At 36.2% G+C, this 23885-nt stretch overlaps 1 protein-coding gene across 5 annotated transcripts in view; it reads right to left on the bottom strand.

The window, feature by feature from the left end:
* Window positions 1-23885, bottom strand: part of IBTK (inhibitor of Bruton tyrosine kinase) — a 59038-nt gene that overhangs the window by 28238 nt on the left and 6915 nt on the right. For 3 of the 5 annotated variants that reach the window (XM_030041989.2, XM_030042005.2, XM_030042014.2), the window contains exons 2-17: window positions 23091-23756; window positions 19630-19726; window positions 18087-18211; window positions 16921-17031; window positions 15502-15672; window positions 14193-14310; window positions 12160-12340; window positions 10806-10929; window positions 8336-8513; window positions 6797-6974; window positions 5358-5954; window positions 3944-4030; window positions 2904-2986; window positions 2766-2803; window positions 902-998; window positions 410-511 (exon numbers count right to left, since the gene is read on the bottom strand). In XM_030041989.2, the coding sequence (XP_029897849.1) occupies window positions 410-511; window positions 902-998; window positions 2766-2803; window positions 2904-2986; window positions 3944-4030; window positions 5358-5954; window positions 6797-6974; window positions 8336-8513; window positions 10806-10929; window positions 12160-12340; window positions 14193-14310; window positions 15502-15672; window positions 16921-17031; window positions 18087-18211; window positions 19630-19726; window positions 23091-23414 (2611 nt within the window). In that variant the 5' untranslated portion in view covers window positions 23415-23756. The remainder of the gene's footprint in view (window positions 1-409; window positions 512-901; window positions 999-2765; window positions 2804-2903; window positions 2987-3943; window positions 4031-5357; window positions 5955-6796; window positions 6975-8335; window positions 8514-10805; window positions 10930-12159; window positions 12341-14192; window positions 14311-15501; window positions 15673-16920; window positions 17032-18086; window positions 18212-19629; window positions 19727-23090; window positions 23757-23885) is intronic. The other 2 variants (XM_030041996.2, XM_030042022.2) reach the window with 1 other exon arrangement.

The following is a 23885-nucleotide window of genomic DNA, read 5'->3' as shown; positions in this document are numbered from 1 at the left end:
AGAAACACAGAATTCATTTTATCATGTTTTAAACACAAGAAGTTGACATTCCATGAAATAAAGGTTTTATAAAAGTTTGGTTTCTTTGTTGTAGTGGGTTTGAATTTTTTTTTTTTTTTGCTTTTTGCTTTATTTACTTTTTTTTTTTCCTTTTATTAAAGAGCATGAGAGGAAGACAATGATGCATAAGGAATGAAAGATCATGCTAATCTAGAACATCGCCCAGACTAAAGAAGCAACTGTTAACAGCTATGCAATGAACAGCAAAAGGTAATCAGAGCGAAGGAATATAAGCAAATAATTCTGTGCTGAGATAGGCAAGAACGTTAACATCTGAAAAAAGCATTTTTTTTCTCTATATTCTCAATTTTATTCTCTAATGCTTTATAATACAAGCAGAAGAACTCACGTTTTTCTGCAATGGCTACTTCACAGATTTCTTTGAGTCTGGATATAAGAAGTTGGTCTGCTACCACAAGAACATTACATATGAATTCCACATTTTGAGAATCTGGAAAACAAAGCATCATGTAAACACTGTGGGCAAGTCAAAACATATAACACATACAGATTCAATGAAATTTTACCAAAGGACAAATGTAATGTCTTTGCAAATTTTGATAGGATTTTCACAGCACAAGGAATAACTTAGAAGAGCACAAACAGTCATTTTTTTGAAGCAAGAGAAGGAGGGAAAAGGAAAACTGCAGTCTGACAAACTAAAGAAAAGGTACAAAAAGGCCTGGGGTACAGCTATCACCTCAAAATCTAAAGCAAGAGTTACAAATATTTAGATTTTCTACATAGAACTTCAACACAAACATATTAAGTATTGAATTTCTATTTTAAAAATATAAAAATTGCAGGAGCTACAGTTGAGTTGAAAATATATTAATGGCACCTTTTATCGCAAGAGCTTCATCTGTATACAGGTAATCTACAATTATCTGTAGTATGTCAGAATGGATTGGCATTTCCAGAGCTGAACAACAAGAAGCCTAAAAGGCAAAAGGATTAAAAAAAAAAAAAAAAAAAAAAAAAGAGTAAAAGAAGCTGACTACTGGGAATAAAATACAAAATTAAGACAGCAATTATATTTAGCAAATGACTTAGACTGAGGGTCACATTTTCAAAGTTAAACAATTATTTAAGCATTTGCACAAAATCTGATCAAGTTCTTCAATTAAGAATTGATTGTAGCAGAGCAATTAAAATCTGCCCAAACTTCTGAATAGATATCCATGAAACAGTTCAGTGTTTCATTAGTTTGACCATCTTCTCCAACAATCCTCCTTGATTATAATACTTTATCCACAATTGTCTAAAAGTAGAATGACAGGAATCCCCTATGCAAGTACTGAACTGCTTTCCTTTCAAGGTAAAAGATGGAGTGAAGTCACAAGTTCTCATGCAAGAATAAAATGAAAGTAGCCATTACTGTTAATCCCTGAGAAAACAAGGTCCTCAGCAAATCCTCCATTTGAAGAACCATCTTAACCATTAAGGCAAAGCTTTTGTATGAGCAAACATTAGCCATTAAACCATGTAATTGTCACCATTCATGTTCACGCAACATCACTGCTTAACAACTTTGGTTTATTTCAGGTGGTAGTGAAGCAAAGCTTTATACAAAAAGATTTCTTCTGCTTTAGAACATGCTGCTGGTACTAACATATTTCCCGTCTAAAGTTTAATAACCTCTTACAGAGATTAAGACTTTTATACAACATCTAGGGCACTTGATTCACAAATATTTACTTATGAATTTAGGATGGTTTAGATTTACTTAAGAAATAATAGATAACTTTCAAACTACATACAACTGATATAGAAATCAACTACACAAATGGACATTCAACACCAAAAAATAAAAAATAATCACTTGTCTCATAGTGTTTTGGATATGTTTCCTCAGGGATGACTGAGGAAAAGGCAGCACAGTAACTTAGAGGACAGGTGAAGTTCTGTTACGCAGCAGAAGAGAACTGCCAGTACTTTGTCAGGTTCTTAGATTTACATACTGCCAAAAAACTATGAAAGTTGAGTAAACTCTTGCACCCTGCTTCAGCTTTCAATCTCTGAAAAATGCTTCTCCATCTACACCTTTCCTCTCTTTCAACAAGCATTATCAATAGTATTCAGGTACTTAAACAGAGTCATTTTGTGAAATTACTGTGTCCAGGAACAACCAGGGCATTGACATACAGCTAGCAAATAGGAACCAAGACAAATAAAAGATCTACACTTTTTGAAGCAGCAGCTGGTAAGTGGAATAGTCCTTGATATCCTCTATTTCATTAACAGTAAAAGTCAACTAGAGATTCTACACATATACTCTTGATTCTGCTGTATCTTTCACTCAGTACATATGAAAAGCTATTCCATATTGAATACTATTTAAATTGTACGATCTTTTACAGAAAGAAAATGAAAATTCATCCAAAGCAGTATCCCATAAGAACAGTCCAGCAGCTTTTATAAATCCATGAACTAGCTCAAAATAAACCTTTAAAACAAAAGTAATACTTTAATTTCATTTGATATACATTATGACATTTATTACTCATTTAATATACAATCCCAATAGTACAAATATAGAGTAACCAAAATGTGGATTTTTTTTTTTTTCTTGCAAACAGGATCCAAGCATCCAGCCTTTCCTTTTCCCCAGTATTTAGGAAATGTTATTCTAGGAAAAACTGAAAAGCTGTCACTTATTTGATGCAACAAAACATGCCACCACACATGTTTATTGGCAAGCTTACCTCAATCCATGAGCTGCTTAACATGCTGTGAAAATAATCTGTAAAGAAAGGCATTTCAGTTCAAGATGCAAGAAAATTTCAGTTAAAAAAGACAATATGACTTATATTTTATATATATATAAAAATACACACACATACCAAGTCTTGCACAAAGTACACACTTATGACATGGGAATTCCTTTCCATCTAAAGATTTCAGGGTCACATCGCAGAGGTACGAACTAGAAGATATTTAACAGGATCAGAACTGTGACTATTCAGAAGAGCTACAAGTTGTAAACTCTACAAATTACATGCTTACTTTAGCAAGTTAGGATTTATCCTTCAACATAAAACACACCTGAACTTTAATAATATCATATAAAATGAACCTAAAAGTACAGGCACAATAGTTTCAGGAGAGACATTTTTTGCCCAAAGTTGAGTGCTCAAAATTCCATACAAAGTACCTCCTTCAAAACACAGTCAATTACTGTTTCAAAATTGCTATGACCAAATAAATTAATTATGGCTAATTTTAGTCAATCTTAAATGGTCTATGTTAGTTAGTTATTTCTTTTATATTAGTAGCTACTATAAGCTTTGACAACGCATTTTAAGAGTGAAGTAATCCAAATTCTTCGAAAAAGCTACTTTTATGCAATGTAGCTTTTACTACATAAGTAGACTATTCAAGCCTTTGGGTATAAATAACGCAATCACACCAATGGAATTAAAAAACAAACATCACTGATAAAAGCATAAGGAATTTTTCTGTTGAAAGATATTCCAGAGATTTTCTTAATTAGATAAAATATTATACATTTGCTTATTTCCAATCCACATAGTCTTATTGTCACAGAAAGCATATATACAAAAGTCATACTGCTTTTGACTGGATTACCCACAATATTTCTCTTGGCATTAGTATTCTATGACACTGTTAATCCACAGAACATGTTAATGTACAGCAAAAAGAAGCAAAAATATACCATACATAATCTATCCCAGAATACTACTTCATAGATCAGTCTATAAGCATCTACAGAGAACTGCCAAACATGAGTTACTGTGAAAGAGACAAGTGTACCCCAGAAGTTAAAATACAGCTGATCAACCTTAGCCTACACGTAACAGATAAAGAGATGACATAAAAGGAAGATGGTGGGGGTAGAGGAAGCTTGATTTAAAAAGTTTACCATTTCTTCTGATTTAACTTTGGTTTGTTCCCATTCTTCTTGTTGACAACATTAATTTTTCCATTTTCTAACCTGACTCCATCCAACCTGCAAATCATTAACACTAGTAATAAGTAATACCATTCGTATACAGTTCAAACCATTAAGAAGAACAGTTTCACAAAGTAACAGCACTTCAGTGGGCTCGTATTGTGAATATGAAAAAGGATCTAAATCATTCATCACAGAAAACTAGAAAGGGCCAGTTGTTCCTTAAAAGTCTTCACTGCAGATGTAAAATGTAACTGACATTCTTTCCACATCTTAGCTATCTTATTTATTATCTTAGATGAAAGCTATACTGCTATAGTAAAGGCCAAAGTCCAACACCAGAGGGTCAAAAATCTAGGACTTATATATACTGCTACCAGTCAGTATCTGAGCAAAAACAGTGGTTTGGAAGAGATGCATGTTTCAGCACAGGCTTCTTTAGCACCCTAATTCATCAAGGAGGCTTGTGAATGGGATGGTAAAGACACAGGAGTGCTGCTGGTGGATTACAAACCAATATGCTTTCAAAGGGAAAGAGCTTTAACATGGAGATTTTACTTGGGAACTCAATTTTAGCAGCAGTTTCACATCTTTACTGATTAACTTCAGCATTTGCAAAAAACACAGTGAAGAAAACTGCCCTGAAAAAGCTCACTCCCTCCTTTGAAATGAAAAGACAAATGCAGAAAAAAAACCCCACGCAACCCAGTAATACAGTTCTACAGAGACATTTGGTCTCAATTCCATTAGTTTCACCACATAACATTAAAAATGCATCAGTTAAACAAGAATTTAACTTTGCTTTGTTTTACACTACTGTCCACTGTCTATAGAAAAACTGTAGACTATGGACCACAGAGTAGAAATTCACAGGACTAAAACTTAATTAGATCAGCTGTCTCTAACAAAGCAAGTATGATGTTTTATGACAGTCATTCTGGAAAGTCAGATGATTTACATCAGATAAGTCTCAGAGAGCTCATGCCTTAAAAGATACACAGGACAGATGTTTTAAATACAAATGTCCAAGAGGTTCTAGGACACAGTAAGGGCCAACAGCACATTTCCATCATATAGAAGCCTATTGAAAAATGATGCTTTACGTACGTAATCATACTAAGAAAGTCTGCTTCTGACATATTCGAGAAGGTCATACATGCTATCTCTTAGTGAAGAGCATCAGAACAAACTGATGTTGCTTTAAAGAGATGACATGGTGTGTGCTGTAAACTTTCATACTTACAAACAATAAAACAAGAAAAAAAGGCAAACTTATCAACCCCAAATAGCCTTCTACTTTAATATCACCTAAAGTTAAACCACCTTAGATAAAAACACTCCGTGAAAAGCTTGCCAGAATATAAATGCATTTCCTTTCACCTACCTTCCACTTAAATTGCTGAGTCCAAACTTCTTTGCAGCACTCTGCAACATTTTTATGAGGTTAGCTTCTTCACCAGCAACTTTGCCTTTTTTAGATTTGCTCTTCTGTTTTTCATTTATAACTTGCACTTGATTATTTCTATAAATCTCATATGCAGACTTTCCATTAACATTTTCATCAAAACTCATTTTGCTCAGGTTAGAAATTAAAGTATCTTGATATTCTTCTGATTTTCCTTTATGGAGGATTTTTGGTTTATAACCATGAGTCAAAAGATCACAAGTGTCAGTGTATATGAACTGCAGAAGGTATGCGAACAGATCTGGATGAACTTTCTCTATTACATAAAGATCACATCCAACAGCATCTTCGTCTTTACGGTAGATGTCTGGAGTGTCTAGCTGGTTGTCACTGGAAACAAACAGCTTCTTGAAGAAGTCAGAGCGTACAGCCAAGATGTATTTGTGCACGGGGTAAGTTCTTGTGCCAATCTGAAAAGTCACATCATGGATGCTGTCCATTTCATCTGTTTCATCTAACAGTTTGCCAAAATCCTCTCCAAAACTTGATAATGACACACTTGGAATTTCATAGAGACTAGAACAAAATGAAATCCATCAAAAAAACCCACTATTTACAAGCTCCATAAAATTTTACATAGTATGTTTAATGAAGAGGGTGAGGTTGTTTCCATTTGGTTTGTTTGGGTTTTTTCTTACATTGCTGGACTACTCAACATTTCTTGTCCTATTCTTTACAAAAAGAACTAATAATATGGTATTTAGGCAATTAAACCATATATGTAAGACCTGTCTAGCTTCAGAATATAAAATATAGTATTTTGTCTTTATATTGTAGCCAATAAATATGTATCACCAGAACTACCTTATCTTCATCTTATTTTTCCAACAAGAAAACACAGAAATGTTTGCTGTATTTCATATTACAATCCAAAGCAGTAAGGAAAAAAAGCTAATATTTACTTATTATCAGATATATTGGAAACCATTATGAGAGCACAAGGAACATGGTTCAGTGCTCTACTTACTCATTTTACCTGAAACATTTTTTCCAAAGAAAGAAAGATCCAGTTTTCACTTTTATTTGAAAGCTGATTATTGGTGATCACCAAAGGGGTGAATTTCTACAGTATTTAGAGCTCAGAGCGTGTTAAGAAATACAGCGCAAATGCTTGCATTAAACACTTTAGATAAAACATCAACACTATCTATACTAATTATGCAAATATATAAGCTGAGGTCTTTGGGTAACTTCAACACAGTTGTTTACTAACAAGTGCTATTCTCTAGCAGTATGGAAAACCACATTTACTGTGTCTCCTGTATGAGCCAAAAAATGGTTTTGAAAAGCAGAATGATTTAATTGCAATCACACACAAAAAAAGAGAAAAATTACAGTTGTTGGCATTTTAAATATACCTTGTTTTAGGATCTGACTGTAAAACAGCAAAATTGCAACCATTAGGATCAGTGGCAATACTAACAGCTCGGTGGACAAAAGTAAGCTTCTGAAGTCGAATTCTTTCATACACACTGTTTGTATCATGTTCACAAGACACATCACATGAAGAATTCTGAAGGTTTGATACAAGTTCTGCTAAAACAAAAAAAAGATTGGAAAAAAAAAACCACCACAGAAAGGTCCAGCTAATTAAAATGCAACTGATATAACAAAACAGCAAGATTTATGATTTCTGTAAGTCCATTGATGGAGTCACTGAGTCACTGAATAAGGCTAAATTATGCTGAAGATTTCAGCTCACTTAACTGAAATGCAGGATACGTTTTAACAATAAGACTTTACATATAGGAGAGCTTTTATCCAGAACTTCTTGTGGAAGTGTTTTGCCACTTCTTCATGTAAGGGAAAACACTCCAGCTAACATTCAATGCGACCTCTTGTGGAATGAAACAAGCTGTGCATCAGTGTACAGCAGTGCAAGATTGTTTTCTTTTCCTGTCATATCAATTACAGCAGATACAATACAATTGCCTTCAGACTTCATAATATATCAGTTTAAATTATACTCAAACTAATAAAATACTATTGAAAAAATGTGATATTCTCTGAATACTGGATTATTTTTCAAGAACTGGATAATTAAATACATACACACCATTCACCACATTCATTAAAACCTTTCAAAAAAACCAGCTGTCATTCATTACAAATAAGTGATTAACATCAACTAGACAGATGTGTAGAATAAAAGGAAGTAGCAACAGAGTAAAACTAGTATTCAACTCTGGACTGAGCAACAGAGGAAAGATTTTTGCTGTGAAAGAATGCAAAAATGGACTGATAAAACTAAAGATGGAATCTCGGTATCAAAGGAAGTAAAACTGCAATGTAAAGCTATAAAGTTCAAATACATTCCAGGTTGGAAGTAAATCCCTTTCTATCCATAGAGTTTTAAGACCCCTACATTAACAGGGCTGACAGTTTCAATTAAAATCTTGTCCTATAGTAGACAGGTATCTTCCTCGCAGAAAAACAATCAGTGGGGACCTACTCTCAGCAATATGAGCCAAGTTAATAAGGTGGAAATTGCTCTGGACCCTGTATTATGCCCAGATAAGGGTCTGGGAAACATGATAAGGTTTCACAGACTTAGCAGTGCAAGCAAGTACATGCTCATTCTTTTATTCAATGCCAGTCTCTTAGGACTGGTCATCTAATATGTGACAAGATCACTACACAGGACCCTTGTACTACTATTACTCTTCAGAAGTACTTTTCTTCCTGGAAGTCTCCACCTGAAGGATAACTGAAGGCTGCAAACTAAGTAAATCTTAGCATTACTGAGGAAAGAGAACAGTAGTGGTCAATGCTACCAGCCGTCAGCCACAGAGGAAAGAACAAACTCACCACATAATACTGTTAAACACTGTAAAGAGTCGATTAAACTTTTATATTGATTTGAAGTACTTAAGAACCATTAAGAAATCACAGCTAACCTTTCTTCTCTGAGATTTTTTTCCCCTCTTCCAGCCACTTCCCTGTAAAGGCTTCACCATCCTGTGTGACAAACATTATTTCGTTCCCATTTAAAGCAACGTCGGACATGAAGACTTGCCGGCCATACACCCAACGACACTGCTTCATGGAGTTGTTAGATGACTTCCAGCAAAACACCTATAATACATTTTTTCAGAGAAAGGGGAAATCTTTATATCATATAAAAGCAGTTACATAGTACACACTACTTTTTTAAAACACAAGAACATGCCATCTCGAAGTTGCATATAAAAGGAGAAAGATATTCTTCAAAATTATATCCTAAAGTATTACGAGCATCTATTACAAAGAAACCCACAAGTAAAACAGGAAAAATCTATCATGATATCAGGATCCATTTGCCCATGGAGGGCATTTGAAAAGCTTCTCTGAATATTCTAACATCTTCACAGCAGTCATCTATAGGACAGTTTTTACTGACATTTCAATAAGGACAGCAAAAGGTGTCATCAAGGCAAGAAACAAGTTTAATCTAGTTCTTAATTTACAGATATGTCCAGCCAGTTTGCTTATAAATCAGGTATAATTCAAAACTAGCACACCAAAAATTTAAACCATTTTCTGTTAATTGTTTGACAAAAATCTCAAGTTTCTCTGTACCAGCTAAGGCTTTGGAATGGAGATCGTGACCAAACACAAACTTCAAAACATTCAACAGAAACGTGAAGAACTGCAGGCACAGCAGGACCCCAACAAGGTATACTGCACACATCTGAAAAAAGCAAGCACGAAGCAACAACCCCACACAAGGTAAAGCCAAGATGTGGCATTAGTGGTGCTGAAGTCGGGCTTCTGTCTTTTCCCATGGAAGAAACTGCACAGGTCTGTTAACACCTACATAAGGAGGGGACAAAAGAATTCAAGTAGCCTATTTCCTTTCCCCTCTCAGCCCTACAGAATCACAGAATGGTTGAGGTTGGAAGGGACCTCTGGAGGTTATCTAGTCCAACCCCCTGCTCAAGCAGGGCTACCCAGAGACAGTTGCCCAGGACCATGTCCAGAGAGCTTTTGAATATCTCCAAGGATGGAGGCTCCACAACCTCCATAGGCAACCTGTGCCAGTGCTCAGTCACACTCACAGTGAAAAAGTGCTTCCTGATATTCTGACAGAGCCTCCTTTGTTTCCTTTCTGCCCGTTGCCTCTGGTTCTGCTGCCACGGGGCACCACTGAAAAGAGCCTGGCTCCATCTTCTTTACATCTTCCCTTCAAGTATGTACATACATCGATAAGATCCTCCTTGAGCCTTCTCTTTTCTAGGCTAAACAGTACCCACAAAGAAAGTACTATCAAGCCAGACCAGGAAGCGTTGATTCAGGAAACAGAAGTATTAAGATCCCATACCTCTCCTTACTCAATAATTTATAATGCCTAAAAGCACTAAAGAGCCCAGCATTTGCCAGTATTCAGCATGGAAAGATATGAAATGTAGGTTGACACAGTTCCACTGATGCAGGAAGACAAAAGTAGTTTCTTACTGCTAAAGCAGTGTCACAAAGATGTTGAAAGGGCACTATCAATACTACAGATGCTAGAGGCTAAACCCCACATTGAAAAATACTGAACTGGAAGTTTATAATCTCCGAGACAACTAATGACCTAATAAACAGGTAAGATCATCCCGAAACATAATTCAGTTAAATGCAAGGAAAGAAAAGGAAATACCCACACTGCTCCCTATTTTGATATACAAGCTCAGTTTTTAACACTCTTTAAGGCAGCATTTCAGTAACGAAACCTTTTTGTAAACACCACTAGATGGCACTGGAGGTTTAGATTTCCCAGTGAGCAGATCTGGAAAAGGCTGGGGTTTTGACAGGTCCTATAAACTGTTACTCTATGAAAGAATGAGGGAAGAAAACAATAAATCCAGCACACTATTCCAGTTGTAAGAAAACAGAGTGTCTACATTTAACTACAAATACTAAATCATTCACCAGGTTTAGCTGCAACTTTCCAACAATAAAAGGGACATCTTTACAGAACAGCTGCTTTTCACCAAAGGCTCTAAAACTTCAAGTCCAGAGACTACGCCTGAGACTACTTCCGAAGGGTGTAAAGGTGACTGGGTAGGTGGGGTGACAGGAGAGACAGGGGGCAAAAAAAACCCAAACCAAAACACCAGACCATGTACGCTATATAACCACTTATGTATGTGAAAACAAAGTTTACACATTCACTGAAAAGCCATTAGATGTTCACAGATTTAAAAATAAACTACTGTACATTACTTCCATATTCTTCCCATAGCCCTTTAAAAATAATAATAATAATAAAAAAAAATCACTAGCAGCTATATAGAAATGAATTGGGTATTTTCTATGCACGATTTTGTCCTGTCTTATGTTTAAAGTTTGATTAATCAGTATGTAGCTTGCTATATAATTACGATTTCTAGAGACACAACTTACTCTTCCAGCTTCATCCAGCGCTAGAATGCAAATCTTCTGACCACCATTTTCTTTAAGATGCTGGGTATCTACCTTATATTCCAAATATCCCCCATTAACAAGAACTTTTTTAAGGTTCAGCTGTCTGGAAGCACACAAAAGGTTAAATTAGTATTTCTTCATTGTGTACTTATGTTGCTTCTATGACAGAGTTACCTTTTTCATTTAGAGAAGCAGTAAAAAAAAAAATAGTTGAGGTAGTGACACTGAAAAATTACTTAAGTTTAGTTTCTCCTCACTGGTATTATTAACATAACTGCTAATAAAATACTATTAGTAGATTGTAATTTTTGCTTTGCTTTTAAGTCACATCATATCCACAGGTTCTTCATAAAATTCTGTAAGTGAAAACCAGCATATGATTTAGCTTTGATCTTCAGCATTACAAAAATTATAGTTGTATAAATTTCCTTTAGCTGTTTGTATTAGAAGACCTATCCAATCCCAGTAAGCCATTTCTCAGCTTTTTGGCGGGGTTTGTTTTTTACCTGATTAAAACCATGCAAATTATCTCTTTTTAGTTTCTTAGTATAAGAGCGCAGTACATAGTATTAAGTTTCTCCAAGTGCCAGCACCTTCACTTACAACCATGTAGAAGAAGTATAAAATAATCATTAAACTATAACCTGTCAATAAATACTGTTAGAATTTGAAGTGAAGCTGAAAAGCTAACTGGGAGTTAGCTGGGGAAAAATGCTAATTACCTCTTCTAATCTGTTACTGCAAACTAAGAAAGAGAGAATGGGATCAAATAATTTCCTAAATTTACGAGTCACAGGCCCAGTTTCTTCAACAGGTTTTATAACAGGCAGGTTTTAGCATATGGTCCAAACGATGTCACAAGGTCCCCCTTGCAACCTAAATTACCCTCTATAGCATACTAGATCCACACATTAATTATGAAATTCAGACCCCAAATTACTGATTCAAAATCATAAAAACATAACTAAATAGAATAGCAGATCTTTAATAGCTCTACCAAGATACATTTATACAAATTCAGGCTAACAGAGGAACAAAAAATACCAGTTTCAATATTTTTAAACCTATGGCACAAAATATTTCCTCTTAGTATGTTTTTTTTAAATATCTTTGGTAAAGAGCGAGTGGCACCTTAGCCTCATCTAATAACAAAAACAAATAAACAAACAAACAAAAAAGCCACAGTTTATATGAAAAAACTGCAAATGAAGAAAACTCAGGAGCACTCTATTCTCTCTATGCACAAAAATCTTTAAAATAGCTTGCAAGTATAAGTCTACAGTGAAATCTTCACCTATTGTACTTCATGACAAATTAGAAAAGTAACACATACTTGGAAGCCATCTTTTTGCACTGATAGTCTGCAAGTAAATAAATATCTCCTCTTTCAGTAACGCATACTGTAGCGCCATCACTTGCAGAGACCAAGGACACAGAGATATCTTTGTGGTGTAGAGCAGAAACTTGGCGAGGTGCAGTTACGCATTTTTCTCCATTAGGATCCAGCAGATAACCTAGAAAATACAACACACCCCAAAAACATTATTTGTCATTCCACACATTGTACATTTAAAGGACACTTTGCTACACTACTTTGAAGAACCTTTAAATTCTAAAAGATATTTTAGGTAGTTAGATAATACAACTTCAAAATAATTAGACAGATAAGAGACCCACCACACATACTTGTTAGTTCACCACAAACACCAGAAAACATTCAATATTCGATACACAAAATATGACATAAGGCATATTCTACAGGGAAAACTATTTAATGCTGTTAGACTCTGTAGTGGTACTGCTTTTGATTCCAAAGAAAGAACATTTGGTCATAGTACAGTTCAAGACACTAGAAATACTATCACACTGGCATAAATATAGATTATTTCAGCCACTGGAAGATACCAAACAAGCTTGTCATAAAAATTACTCTAAGTGCACGTAAGCATGAAGGCAGGCAGTTATGTGAAACAACAGACAAGGTTGGAGCTGTAATGTAAGGTCTCTGAAAACATACTTAAAAAAAAAAAATAAGTTATGAGGCCATTGCTGCTCTACAGCATCAAGAAACCTAACACGAATAATCTCATACATAACATAACCCTGCTCTGTGTGCACTCATATCTGCATAACAGAGTGGATCAGGGCACAAATATCCAGAACAAGCAGCAGAGCTACCTCTAAAGCTGGAAGCAACTCTGTCATATCACAGTGTAGTGCTATGCCCAAACATCTTAAAGAGGCAAGGTTTATTACCACAGGTCTGTCACAGTACCCAGCTGACACAACTATACCGCTTACCATCCAATTACTGTCTCTGTATGGTAATGCACGGGGCCATGTGCACACCAGAATAATCTCAACACCACAAGCAACCACAAAAACAACTTATATGATGGGTACATATAAAAAAAGACCAAAAACAAACAAAATATTCATTAGTAAGATACTTCTCTGACAAAGACAAGTTTTTTCACATACCTTTGCAATCTTAAATAGGAACACAAAAAAGTGTCTGAACCTGATGCCAGAACTGATGCAGATTAACTGTAAGTACCAGAGCTAGCTAACAGTTTTGTTTGCACACAGATACAGAACTGCAGAAATGCAAATCCAAACCAAAATTGCAATACCTGTTTATCAAAAAAGACAAAAGCAATTAAAATATCCCATTCATACAACAAATCAAGAAGTTCACTAGTTGGCAATACATTTTTATTAGGTTCTTTCTTGACTTCAGAATAATACTGAGTTAAGTGAAGATTCTGGTAATGGCGTTGTTGAAAAAAATTCTAGATGTGGGCAAGCATTTCAGTTTACAAAGTTAGTATGGAAAAAGTTATCAGTAGCATCTTTACAGTGCCTGGTGAAAGGACATAGGCAAGAGACCTGAATGCTAGTTTGTAATTTATTCAGGGCAGTACCAGCCAGACTGCTGGAAGGAGACAAGCATGCCTTGGGGTAATTTGCAACACAAACAGCAACATTCTGTTTCCTGAAAGTCTTCAGTAGCAGGACCACACAAGATACATGGAAGGCAAAAGAATTACAGAGTTCAAATAACAGAGCTAAGTCTGACTAGCTCCCATCATCTCAAAATGTGAAAGTGACTGGCGGTAATGAAAAATATTCTTCAAAAGAAGTGTGAAGGGATAATGTCATCAAACTGGGTTTTTAAAAAAAAAAAAAAAAAAATCAAACCAAAAAAACCCAAACAAACAAACAAAAAAAAAAAACAAAAAAAAAAAACAGAGAGAGAAAAGAGAAAGCTTTAACCAGGCTTCTGTTTTAAGAAGCAGATGACAGCTTTAGTACAAGTAACATCTTTTAATGGCTGGGTTTACTTTCAGAACACTTCTACCTTACCTAGTTGGCCGCCATTCAGCCCCATGGTATACACTGCTTCCTTAGTCCATAGCACTGTATGGAATCTGCCTGCAGCCACTCCAATCACCATTCTACCTTTCAGGTTTTTTGCCTGAACCTAAGCACAAACCCAAAGTACATCTTAATATTAAGCAGCAACAGGTGAATTTCACATGTACAAACTTCTGACAACATTTAACTCCTAAAGTCATTAAGGATGAAGCATTGGTATCAATCCACATACAGTCTATTAAGACAGGATTATTTCAGAAGTTTGTCAAGTGGTGCACTATTGCACTAGTGACAAAAAGAAGTAAAATTTTTTGCATTATCTAATCAGAACTAGAATCAAATCTTCTTAAGCTGTCTTCATAGGTAAGATGTTGAACAAGACTGCACAGGACATGTGTAAGACAGCCAAAGAAGACTCAGGTGCTGCAAAAGTGTCAGCTGAAAAGTTTCAGCTTGTAAGTCCTAATGCCCTAAACACACTGCAGAACACTATACTACTAATTCCACTAAATTTAACTTGATTTTCCAGATCAAGATGATGAAGATCAAAGCAAATACTGTAGATACACAGCTATCATTACACTACTGAAGAGCATCCCATTGTACCCCAAAATGTTATCCTGTTGCACTTTGGCCAATTATTCTTTCCTACTTTTATAACACTGGTAGTACAATGTTGTTCTACTCCACATGAAGCTTCCTTTCAATAAAAGGTAATGTAACTCTTTCTTACTTAAAAAAAAAAAAAAAAAAAAAATTAGAAAAAGTTAGAGATTGAGCACAGAAATATAGTCAAGTTGCTGATGCCCATACCCTCTCTTCCCTGTCGCTATTTTTCCCAAAGCATTATGACTCCAGAATCAACAGTGTTTCCAGCAAAGGACACAACTATCAAACCCTGAGATTCATCATCCAGTGATTCAAAAGGAATAAAGAGCATGAATCTCAAGTAACACATACCTATTACTTTTAAGTAATTTCAGCTACAGCACAATTTGGGGAAGAAAAGGGTTTTGGTAATTGTACCTTGTATCATACCTAGCGCTACAAACTTTGGTATAGTTCAGGTTACAAACTAAGATGTTTATCAGGACACAGTTAAGTATTTAAGATTGAGATGTATGATAACACAGAATCAAGGTTTTATCTGAACTCACATTTGACTTTACTGTCCTGAAAAAGTTTTAAAGTTATTTCCACAATCTTCACATTTTACTTTCTGTTAAAAAAAAAAAAAAAAACAAAAAACAAAAACAAAAAAAACAACCAACGATGCATTGACTGATGTTATTTTTACCTGTCTAGGAACACTGCAGTTAGGAGGAGGAGGAAGAATACCCAATTGATGGAAAGTATTTAAACCAAATGTGTAAACATATCCATCTTCTGTTAGAACAACAGTATGATCCTTAGCTGCAGCTATCTGGGAGCACTGATGGCCAGCTAAGCCTTCCACAAGTCTTGGAACCTGAACAAGAAAAAAAAATATTGATATAAAAATATACTGGTTTGATATTAGCCAGTGACCATCTATGAAACTAAAGTTACACCAACAGAAAGCCATGACCAAATACTGAACTAGAGATGAAAATGCATTTGAACATACAATACACTCATTAACATAATTACCACAACCAATGCAGTAAGACAAACTATGTTCATTTGAAATGCATTCTCTGCTATCAGGGGAGATGATTTTTAAACTACCTGCTCTGAAATTAGGTTGGAAACTATATTTTCAGGACAGCTGGACAAACATTAACTATTACCTCTTTTGTTTTTATTTTTAAATTACCACAAGCAATAAAGATTCCTCCCTCCAAAACCCAGGATAATCCTAAGAAAATTCCACAGAATAAGGAAACAGTTCTGTATCTTTGACTCTTCATGCACTCTAATGTAAGTTCTCCTTTATTTAACTGGATAACATCCCAATTTCAAAACAGCAATTTGCAAAAAAATTCTGATTTCACAGAACCACATTTTTTATAAAAAAGCATTAAGAATTGAGCTCCAGTCTTCACTATAACATCCAGCAACATAATACCAAGTTCTACCAGATACTTGATGTTAGAAATTTTAAAAAATTATTGTGCTGCAACCTAAATGCACACTACCAGGTAGAGTGCACAGGATAAGATACTGAAGTCTAAGAATTGTATTGTCATCATACCTTAGTCTTCCCAAATTTTGTTTCTGCATATTGCAACAATGTACTATTCAAATGAAAATGATAGGCGAGTTTTCACTTAATAGCTGTGCAAGTCTAGTAAGAAGCAACCCTACCATCACTTTTCATGCCACTACAGCTCCACGGTACTGCTGTTTCCTTTGTGCCAGGCTTGACACTCATCAGATGGCATCACAAACCTATTTAAGAAGCCAGCCCAGCCAAAAAACATTTGTTTCCACTTATCTGGCATCAGCTAGCCTTTAAAACAACTCAGCCATAACACAGAAGTTTGACTACAGTATCTAGCTATCTTAGATTAAAATATATTTAAATGTACATTCTTCTGCTCTCTGCCACCTCACTAGTAGTACTGGAGAGGATTTTTTCTGTTATTTGGTGAGGAGCAAGGGGGGTTGTTTGAAATCAACAGCAAATTCATTTTGAAAGTACACTCACAGAAACTCTAATTCACTTTTTAGACTTGCTGTTTGAAATAAAAGAAACATCGTGCTAGACTACATGAGATAGCATAAGACAGCATACCAGGCATGTTTGTTCATCACCATGACCCAAGCGTCCTCCTTGTCCATGTCCACATGTATATACTTGACCTTTGTGGGAAAGGAACACAGAGTGGAATTTGCAGAGTACCACCTGAAAGAAAAAGGGAAAAAAAGGCATAGGGAGGAGGCAGCACAGGACAAATTAATTTTCTTGGATAATCTGAAAACACCTGCCAAACCTACATCGTAAAGAAGTTCAGCTTTAATAAAGATCTGTTTGTAAAAATACGAGTAAGATACTACTATTAAAGCACAGGACTGCCAAATCAAGACACAAGGAACACAAAATATTTGCTTTAAATTTATTATGTACTGCTTTAAACTACTTGAAGAGACCTACAGTTTGTATCTATTAAAATAAGTTCAAGCATGGCCCTACAGCCTAACAGAAGCTCAAAAGATTGAGTTTTAAGGGCAACAACGCTGCCTCAGAAAAGCTGAAGGAAACATGTTAAAAGACTGCAGCACAGATTGTCTGCCCTGAATGCTTGTTCAAGTGGTATTTTAAACTTTCAAACATTCTTAAACTGAAGTCCCAAGAAGTTATCAGGGACAAAACTACTGCTACAGGAAGCATGCTTAACAGCACATGCTGCTTTCAACACAAGAAGAATTTTAATTCAACATGTATCAAGCAGATTCATTGCCCCACTTCCATTCAGTATGGGAGTTGCACAGGAAGTCAGAAACTCAAAACAGTTACAGAAGTATCATGCTTCTGAACTTATTTAATGATATACCAGCCATATATCCAAGGTAAATGATATTTTAAAAAAAAATTAAAAAAATTCTCCCCACCAAAATAGAGAACCACGATTTCATTGAGGGTGATTGGGGCGGGGCGAGAGTAGAAAGCAGCAAAAGTGTAATACAGCAGGCCTACTCTAGTACTCCTTAGCTGCTCTAAGCTGCTTGCCAGATCAATGGAAACTGCTTGCTGAGAAATAACTAGGAAGAAAGAAAAAGAAATGGGGCAGGGAGGAGGGAACAAAACACCAAAACCAAACACAACAAAAAAAACACAGACTCAACTTTTTTCTTCCATGCAAATTTTCAAAACTTGGTAACGTCTTCGATACTTCTTCCTCCTCACACACCCCTCCCAACTTCACCGAGAAAGGGGCCTATGTAATACATTAGGAATACCTGTTTGATATACACGCCATTCCGAGGAAAAAGGTCCACCAATTCAGGATGATGTTTACCCTGTTGACCACCATGACCCAAAGTAAAATTTATATTGTTTCCCCAGGTGTAGACTTCTGTGGGATCTGCAATGAAAAAAATTCCCTCTGCAGCTTGTAAATTTACCAGTCTTGTGCATACTGACTTTGAAAAGCAACTCCTGCTGTTTCTATTTAAAATTTTAAGAGGAAAGATGTTTTTTTACTTAAAACTGAACTTTAAAAATATTAATTCTTATGAGCAGTAAGGTGCTATCACAAAATATTTTAACAATAATGTACAGATGATCAACATTACTTATACATATTTTCCAGTTGCGGAAAATGCAAACATTCCTGAGCAGAAGATTTACTTGTTATGCTTTCAGAAGACAACTACTACTACCACCTTAGGTTATACATGCTTTGCTTCAATTTAGTAGCCTTTCCCAAAAAACGTTATGCTGTCATGTACGAAAACCATAAACACTTTCAAATCAGAGATGTGGCCAAAAACTAACACTTCATACTTTTTAAATAACCTCTCAGTTACAGTGATAATCTGAACACCATTTTCTGATGAGTAAAAAACTGAAATCAATGTATATTTGATCATGTTGCACCGCTATTAAAAAGATTAAAGCATTTTAACATATTTTGCAAGATAAAATTAGAAATAGCCAAAATTCAGGATCTGTGTAACCAAAATTACTTAAACTGACTGGAAATAAGCTGAAAAGAATGTATTTCACTGTACAACAAGACTGAACTCGGGGACATGGAGAAAAGGAGAAAGAAAGGGGGTAAAAAAGTATAAAACAGCATAAAAATAAATAAAAGCTACTAGAAAAACTACTCCCCTGTCAAAGAAAAACCTGTGTGCTGAGAGTTATTCTTACATACTCATTTCCTGTTTGGAGAAATTGTATTTAGAGTGACTGTAACTAGCTTGTATCAAGCTACCTTGTCTAAAAAATATTTTTAAGATTAAGGAACATACTCCCTCTCTTCAAAAAAGACAGAGAAGTGATGTAAACTACTCCATCAAATTCAAAGACATTGAAGTCTCTCTGGCAACTTGAATTGAGATAAAAGAGAAAAATGACAGAGTAATTGAGGTTGAAAGGCACCTCTGGAGATCATCTAGTCCAACACCTCTGCTAAAGCAGGGTCAGCTAGAGCAGGTTGCCCAGGATCATATTCTCTCAGGTTTTGAGTATCTCCAAGGATGGAGTCTCCACAAACTCTTTGGGTTACCTATTATATGACTTGCTTTTTTTTTTTTTTTTTTTAACCTCTAAGTCAGTCATTATTCTTTCATTTTTGCTACACATGCATCCTGTGCCTACTACCAAGATTCTGCACCTGCTGTCTTATGATATTAGTGACCCCCTGTCTTCAGGAATCCCATAACTTACACAGTCCTAATCAGATACAGAAAATATTGTCTGCACTGGTACATATATTAATAGATTGTTGAAACAAATCTCCTTGTAAAATACAATTTAAGCTATTTTATTTCCTACCAGTTTTCTTGAACACCACGTGGATTGGCCTATCTTTCATCACAAGATCCAGGGCTGATAAGCCTTCTTTATCTTGAATGTACAGACTAACACCATGCTGAAAGAGAAGGAGAGGAGGGGAGAAGAAGAACAGAAGTTAATTTTAACTCCTAACAAATCTTTAATTGAAGTTTAATATTGATTAAAGAAAATCTTCAGATTCAAGTAGACTGTAAGCAAATCTCAAAAAAAAAAAGTGCAATTCTGTTCAGCCAGGTATACATCATGTTGATTTATTAACTGGGATTTTATTGTATGAATACTGATTGAGTAATAAGATGTAATCAGTGAAACACAAAGGAAACACACTTGAAGATAAAGCACTGCCATCTAGGAAGTGCAAGTATTTACCAAAAATGCATTTACCAGCTTTAAAGAACACATTTTCTTACACTGGCATATTTACAGAATCAGTTTTGACAAGCTGGAGAAGTGAGAAAAATTTAAAAAAAATCTACTATGGCTTTGAAAACAAACAGGGAACAGTGGTTCACAGTTGCTGAGAAAAGGCAAGAGGACACGAACAGACAGACAAGACAGCAGCAGGGAAGCTTCAGAAACACGGACCATTAACAGGTCATTCCTTTAGAACTCAGAGATGTAGATATTCTCTGTAAATACCGTTTTCTCAATACAAAAAAGTGCTGCTATACCAGCATTGGTTTTAAGGAAGTCACATGTCATCAATCACATCCCTGAAGTGAAGAACTGCAGATGTCCCCAAGCAGAACCTAATGCATAATACAGCGGTACCCATGTATCACAGCTCTTGACTAATATAAAAGAAAACCTTAGAGAATATCACACTTAAGAGGTAAACACATGAAATACAAAAATCGAGAGAGCACAATTCATTCAAGCGTGACAGAAGGACAGCTAGCCACATCTGCAGTAGGGATTTTAACCCGCAACTTCATTTGGAAAAACACTAGCTAGAAGAACAACAACATACATTCTCGAAATTATAAATGCAACCGTACTAGCAACAGTGTTGATATTAATTCACTGTATGACAGAAAGACCGACCTATTTTTATGATTTAACAGGTAGCTGGATATTCTTCTCTTTGACAGTTGTGTAAGTCATTTACAAGCAGAACAGAGGCTGCAGTGATACTCGCATGGTCCGAATTTGTAAAAACAAAACCCAATTGCTGAGTGGCAAAACTTGTAGTTAGGTACAATCTGAGAATAAGTCATAACTGCCTCCAGCCCACAACAGAAGTCTGTCATCCACACTAGCTGAGTACCCCAGAGGTAGATTCTGGGCCCAGTACTGTTTCACATCTTCAGTAACGACCTAGATGACAGGACAGAGTACACCCTCAGCAAGGCTGATAATGATACAACACCAGGAGGAGCAGCTGATAAGCCAGAGGGTTGTGCTGCCATTCAGAGGGACCTTGACAGGCTGGAGCAATGGGCTGAGAGGAACCTCATGAAGTTCAACAAAGGGAAATGCAAATCCTGGCCCTGGAGAGGAATAACCCAGTGTACCAACACAGCTGGAGGCCAGCTGGCTGGAAAGCAGCTTGGCAGAAAAGGACCTGGGGCTCCTGGTGGACAAGCAGTTGACCACAAGCCACTAATGTGTCCTCACAGCTAAGAATGGTGAAAGCATCCAGGGCTGCATGTGGGAGTGTTGCCAGCAGGCATTACTCAGCACTGGCAAGCTACAGCTGGAGTGCTGGGTTCAGGTCTGGACTCCCCAGTACAAGACAGACATGGACATACAGGTGCAAGTCCAGCAAAAGACCATGAAAATAATGACTGAGGCATATGACATATAAGGAGAGGCTGCAAACTGGGATGCTTAGCTTAGAGAAGGTTGAGGGGTGAGGGGGGAGAGTCTTACCAACATGTATAATACATACCTGATTGGAGGTGAGGGGTGGGGATTGCAGTGATATCCAGTGGCAGGACAAGTGGCAATGGACACAAATTGAAATATAAGAAATTCTGTTTAAACCTAAACCCCATTTTTACTGCACTGGTATTAAAACATTGGAACAGAGATGTCTGAGTCTCCGTTCAAAATCCAACTCGACACAGCCCTAGGCAACCTGCTCTAGCTGACCTTGCTCGAGCATGGGGGTTGGACTAGACAACTTTCAGAGATCTCTTTCTAGCTCAGCTATTTCGTAATTCTATTCTATAATCCCTTCCTGTTGTTGCTCTAATACTTTAAGAACATCCCCTTTTTATAAGGCAGTACAGCAGAAAGACTTCAGTTAAGGAACTAGGAGGCAGAGCACTCTCCGTGAGTGGTTTCATTCTGCTTCTTAGAAGAAAATCAGCAGAGCTAGCTATCAGAAAAATCTCACTCATTTATGCAACTGACAGAAAATACGTCTGGGGAAACCTGTACAGGCCTCCTGTAAGCAAATATCGAAGGCACAGATATACACACACACACACTAGAGGACCGATTACTTTTTCATACATCACATACACAGTTTCTACTTTTACAGAGAACAGACTCATGTGCAATTCTCATACAAACACCTACTTTTGTTAAGTTTAACGAAAACCTCCTCACTATGTAAGGGTACAGCACATGAAATATATACTTAACTGTTATCAGACCTTTAAGAATTAAAAAAATACTGGATCCGCAACCATTTTTCTTAAAATCTTGTTGAAAGCAGAGTTTTGTCTTTACAAATGGTTAGTCACTGCCATTTAAAAAGGCTGAACTCAAAATGGAAAATTCTCTGCCTTAAAAGGTTTGCTTTTAAGTAACCCTGAACCACAAACATTTTATTTTCTCATGTGGTTAAAGGGACCCTGAACATCTCAACCATATGTAGCTCTTCCCTTTGCTGTACTTGGGACAGGAGGAACAGAAGGAAGAGCAAACAAAAATATATACAACTTGCTAAGTGGTAGGGAAGAAACAGCAATTGCAAGAAAGGAACAAGGCGAACTGAGCAAAAGCCCTGGTTAAAATATGAATGAAATGGGGATTTGCTTAATAAAATGCTCCATATCTTGAAGTGCTTATCTCTCCAATGTAAGATTCATTTCTAATTATAACTCCATTTAAGCTTTCATTATTTTATGTTCTCTAAAAACACTAATTGGTATAATTACTTAAGAGTCTATTTTTAGAGTATCTTTAGTCTGATCACTCTCCACTTTTAAGATCCTGACCCTGATACCATCCACACAAACCAGTCTTCAAGGAAGTCCACAATTCATCAGAGATCCTTACTCAGTGCTGATTTCTGCATAGGCAAAGGCAGACATCTTTTATGAACACAGAGACAACCTTCAAGTAAATCAATGCACTGTGACCTAAACACAGTATTAAGACAACCCTCAAGAGGCTTTCAGTCAAGTTTAAAAAACCCACTTTTGCATAACCAATACAACTCTAAAAATTGTAGATACTGAAGAAAACTACAGTTGCAAATCACTCACCTTTAGTAATGACAAAACACAATCAATGTATCCATAAAATATACTTCTGTGCAAAGCTGTCCACCCAGATTCTTTGTCTTTTGCCAAGAGATCTACTCCTTTGGTCTCAGCCAACCAGTCTAGCACACCTTTTTTGCCACAAGACGAAGCAAGATGTATAACGTTTCTACCAAAGGCATCCTTTATAGTTGCAGCATTGTAGCAGTAAGAAGAGAGAAAGGCCTTGATCTGGCCTTCACTTCCTCTGGTTACTACAGAAATAACATCCAAAGCATGCTGTAGAGATCGACACTTCGAAGTGCAGTCTGGCATGAGAGAACTCATCTTCACTTCTAAAGCTGCTCCTCTCCTTAAGGGGAACAACCCTTAAGTGTATCAAGGCACTCCAATTCAGTACACACCACAGTGCCTTAAAAAATTTGTAATTCCAAGGATGTAAATCCAGTTTTATTGAGCTGCCATTAGAAATCTTTGTACTGCTGTTTGGCACTTGATCCAAATAAATATTTATAAATATATATTTTTAGAAGTCTTATTTCACCATCTTATATAACAAATATTCTTGTCCATAGAAAATTCCAAAAGTGAACTACCTCAAGTGTGCAGAGGGGGATTCCCCCTCCACACTACCTTATTCTTCTAAAACTCCATAATTGCAAGGGAGACCTGAAAGAGAACAAACCAAAATAGATTAGTAAACAAAAATTCTGTTCCCCAGCAACCGTACCAATTTAAAGGCATATCAAACTAGAGCTTACAAGTACAGGAACAACATAGCAAGGGTTAACTGACCTG

This window comes from Aquila chrysaetos, chromosome 2, assembly GCF_900496995.4.
Source record: "Aquila chrysaetos chrysaetos chromosome 2, bAquChr1.4, whole genome shotgun sequence".
Taxonomy (NCBI): domain Eukaryota; kingdom Metazoa; phylum Chordata; class Aves; order Accipitriformes; family Accipitridae; genus Aquila; species Aquila chrysaetos.
The sequence above is the reverse complement of the archived record's forward strand: the minus strand, read 5'-3'. Positions and strand labels throughout refer to the sequence as shown.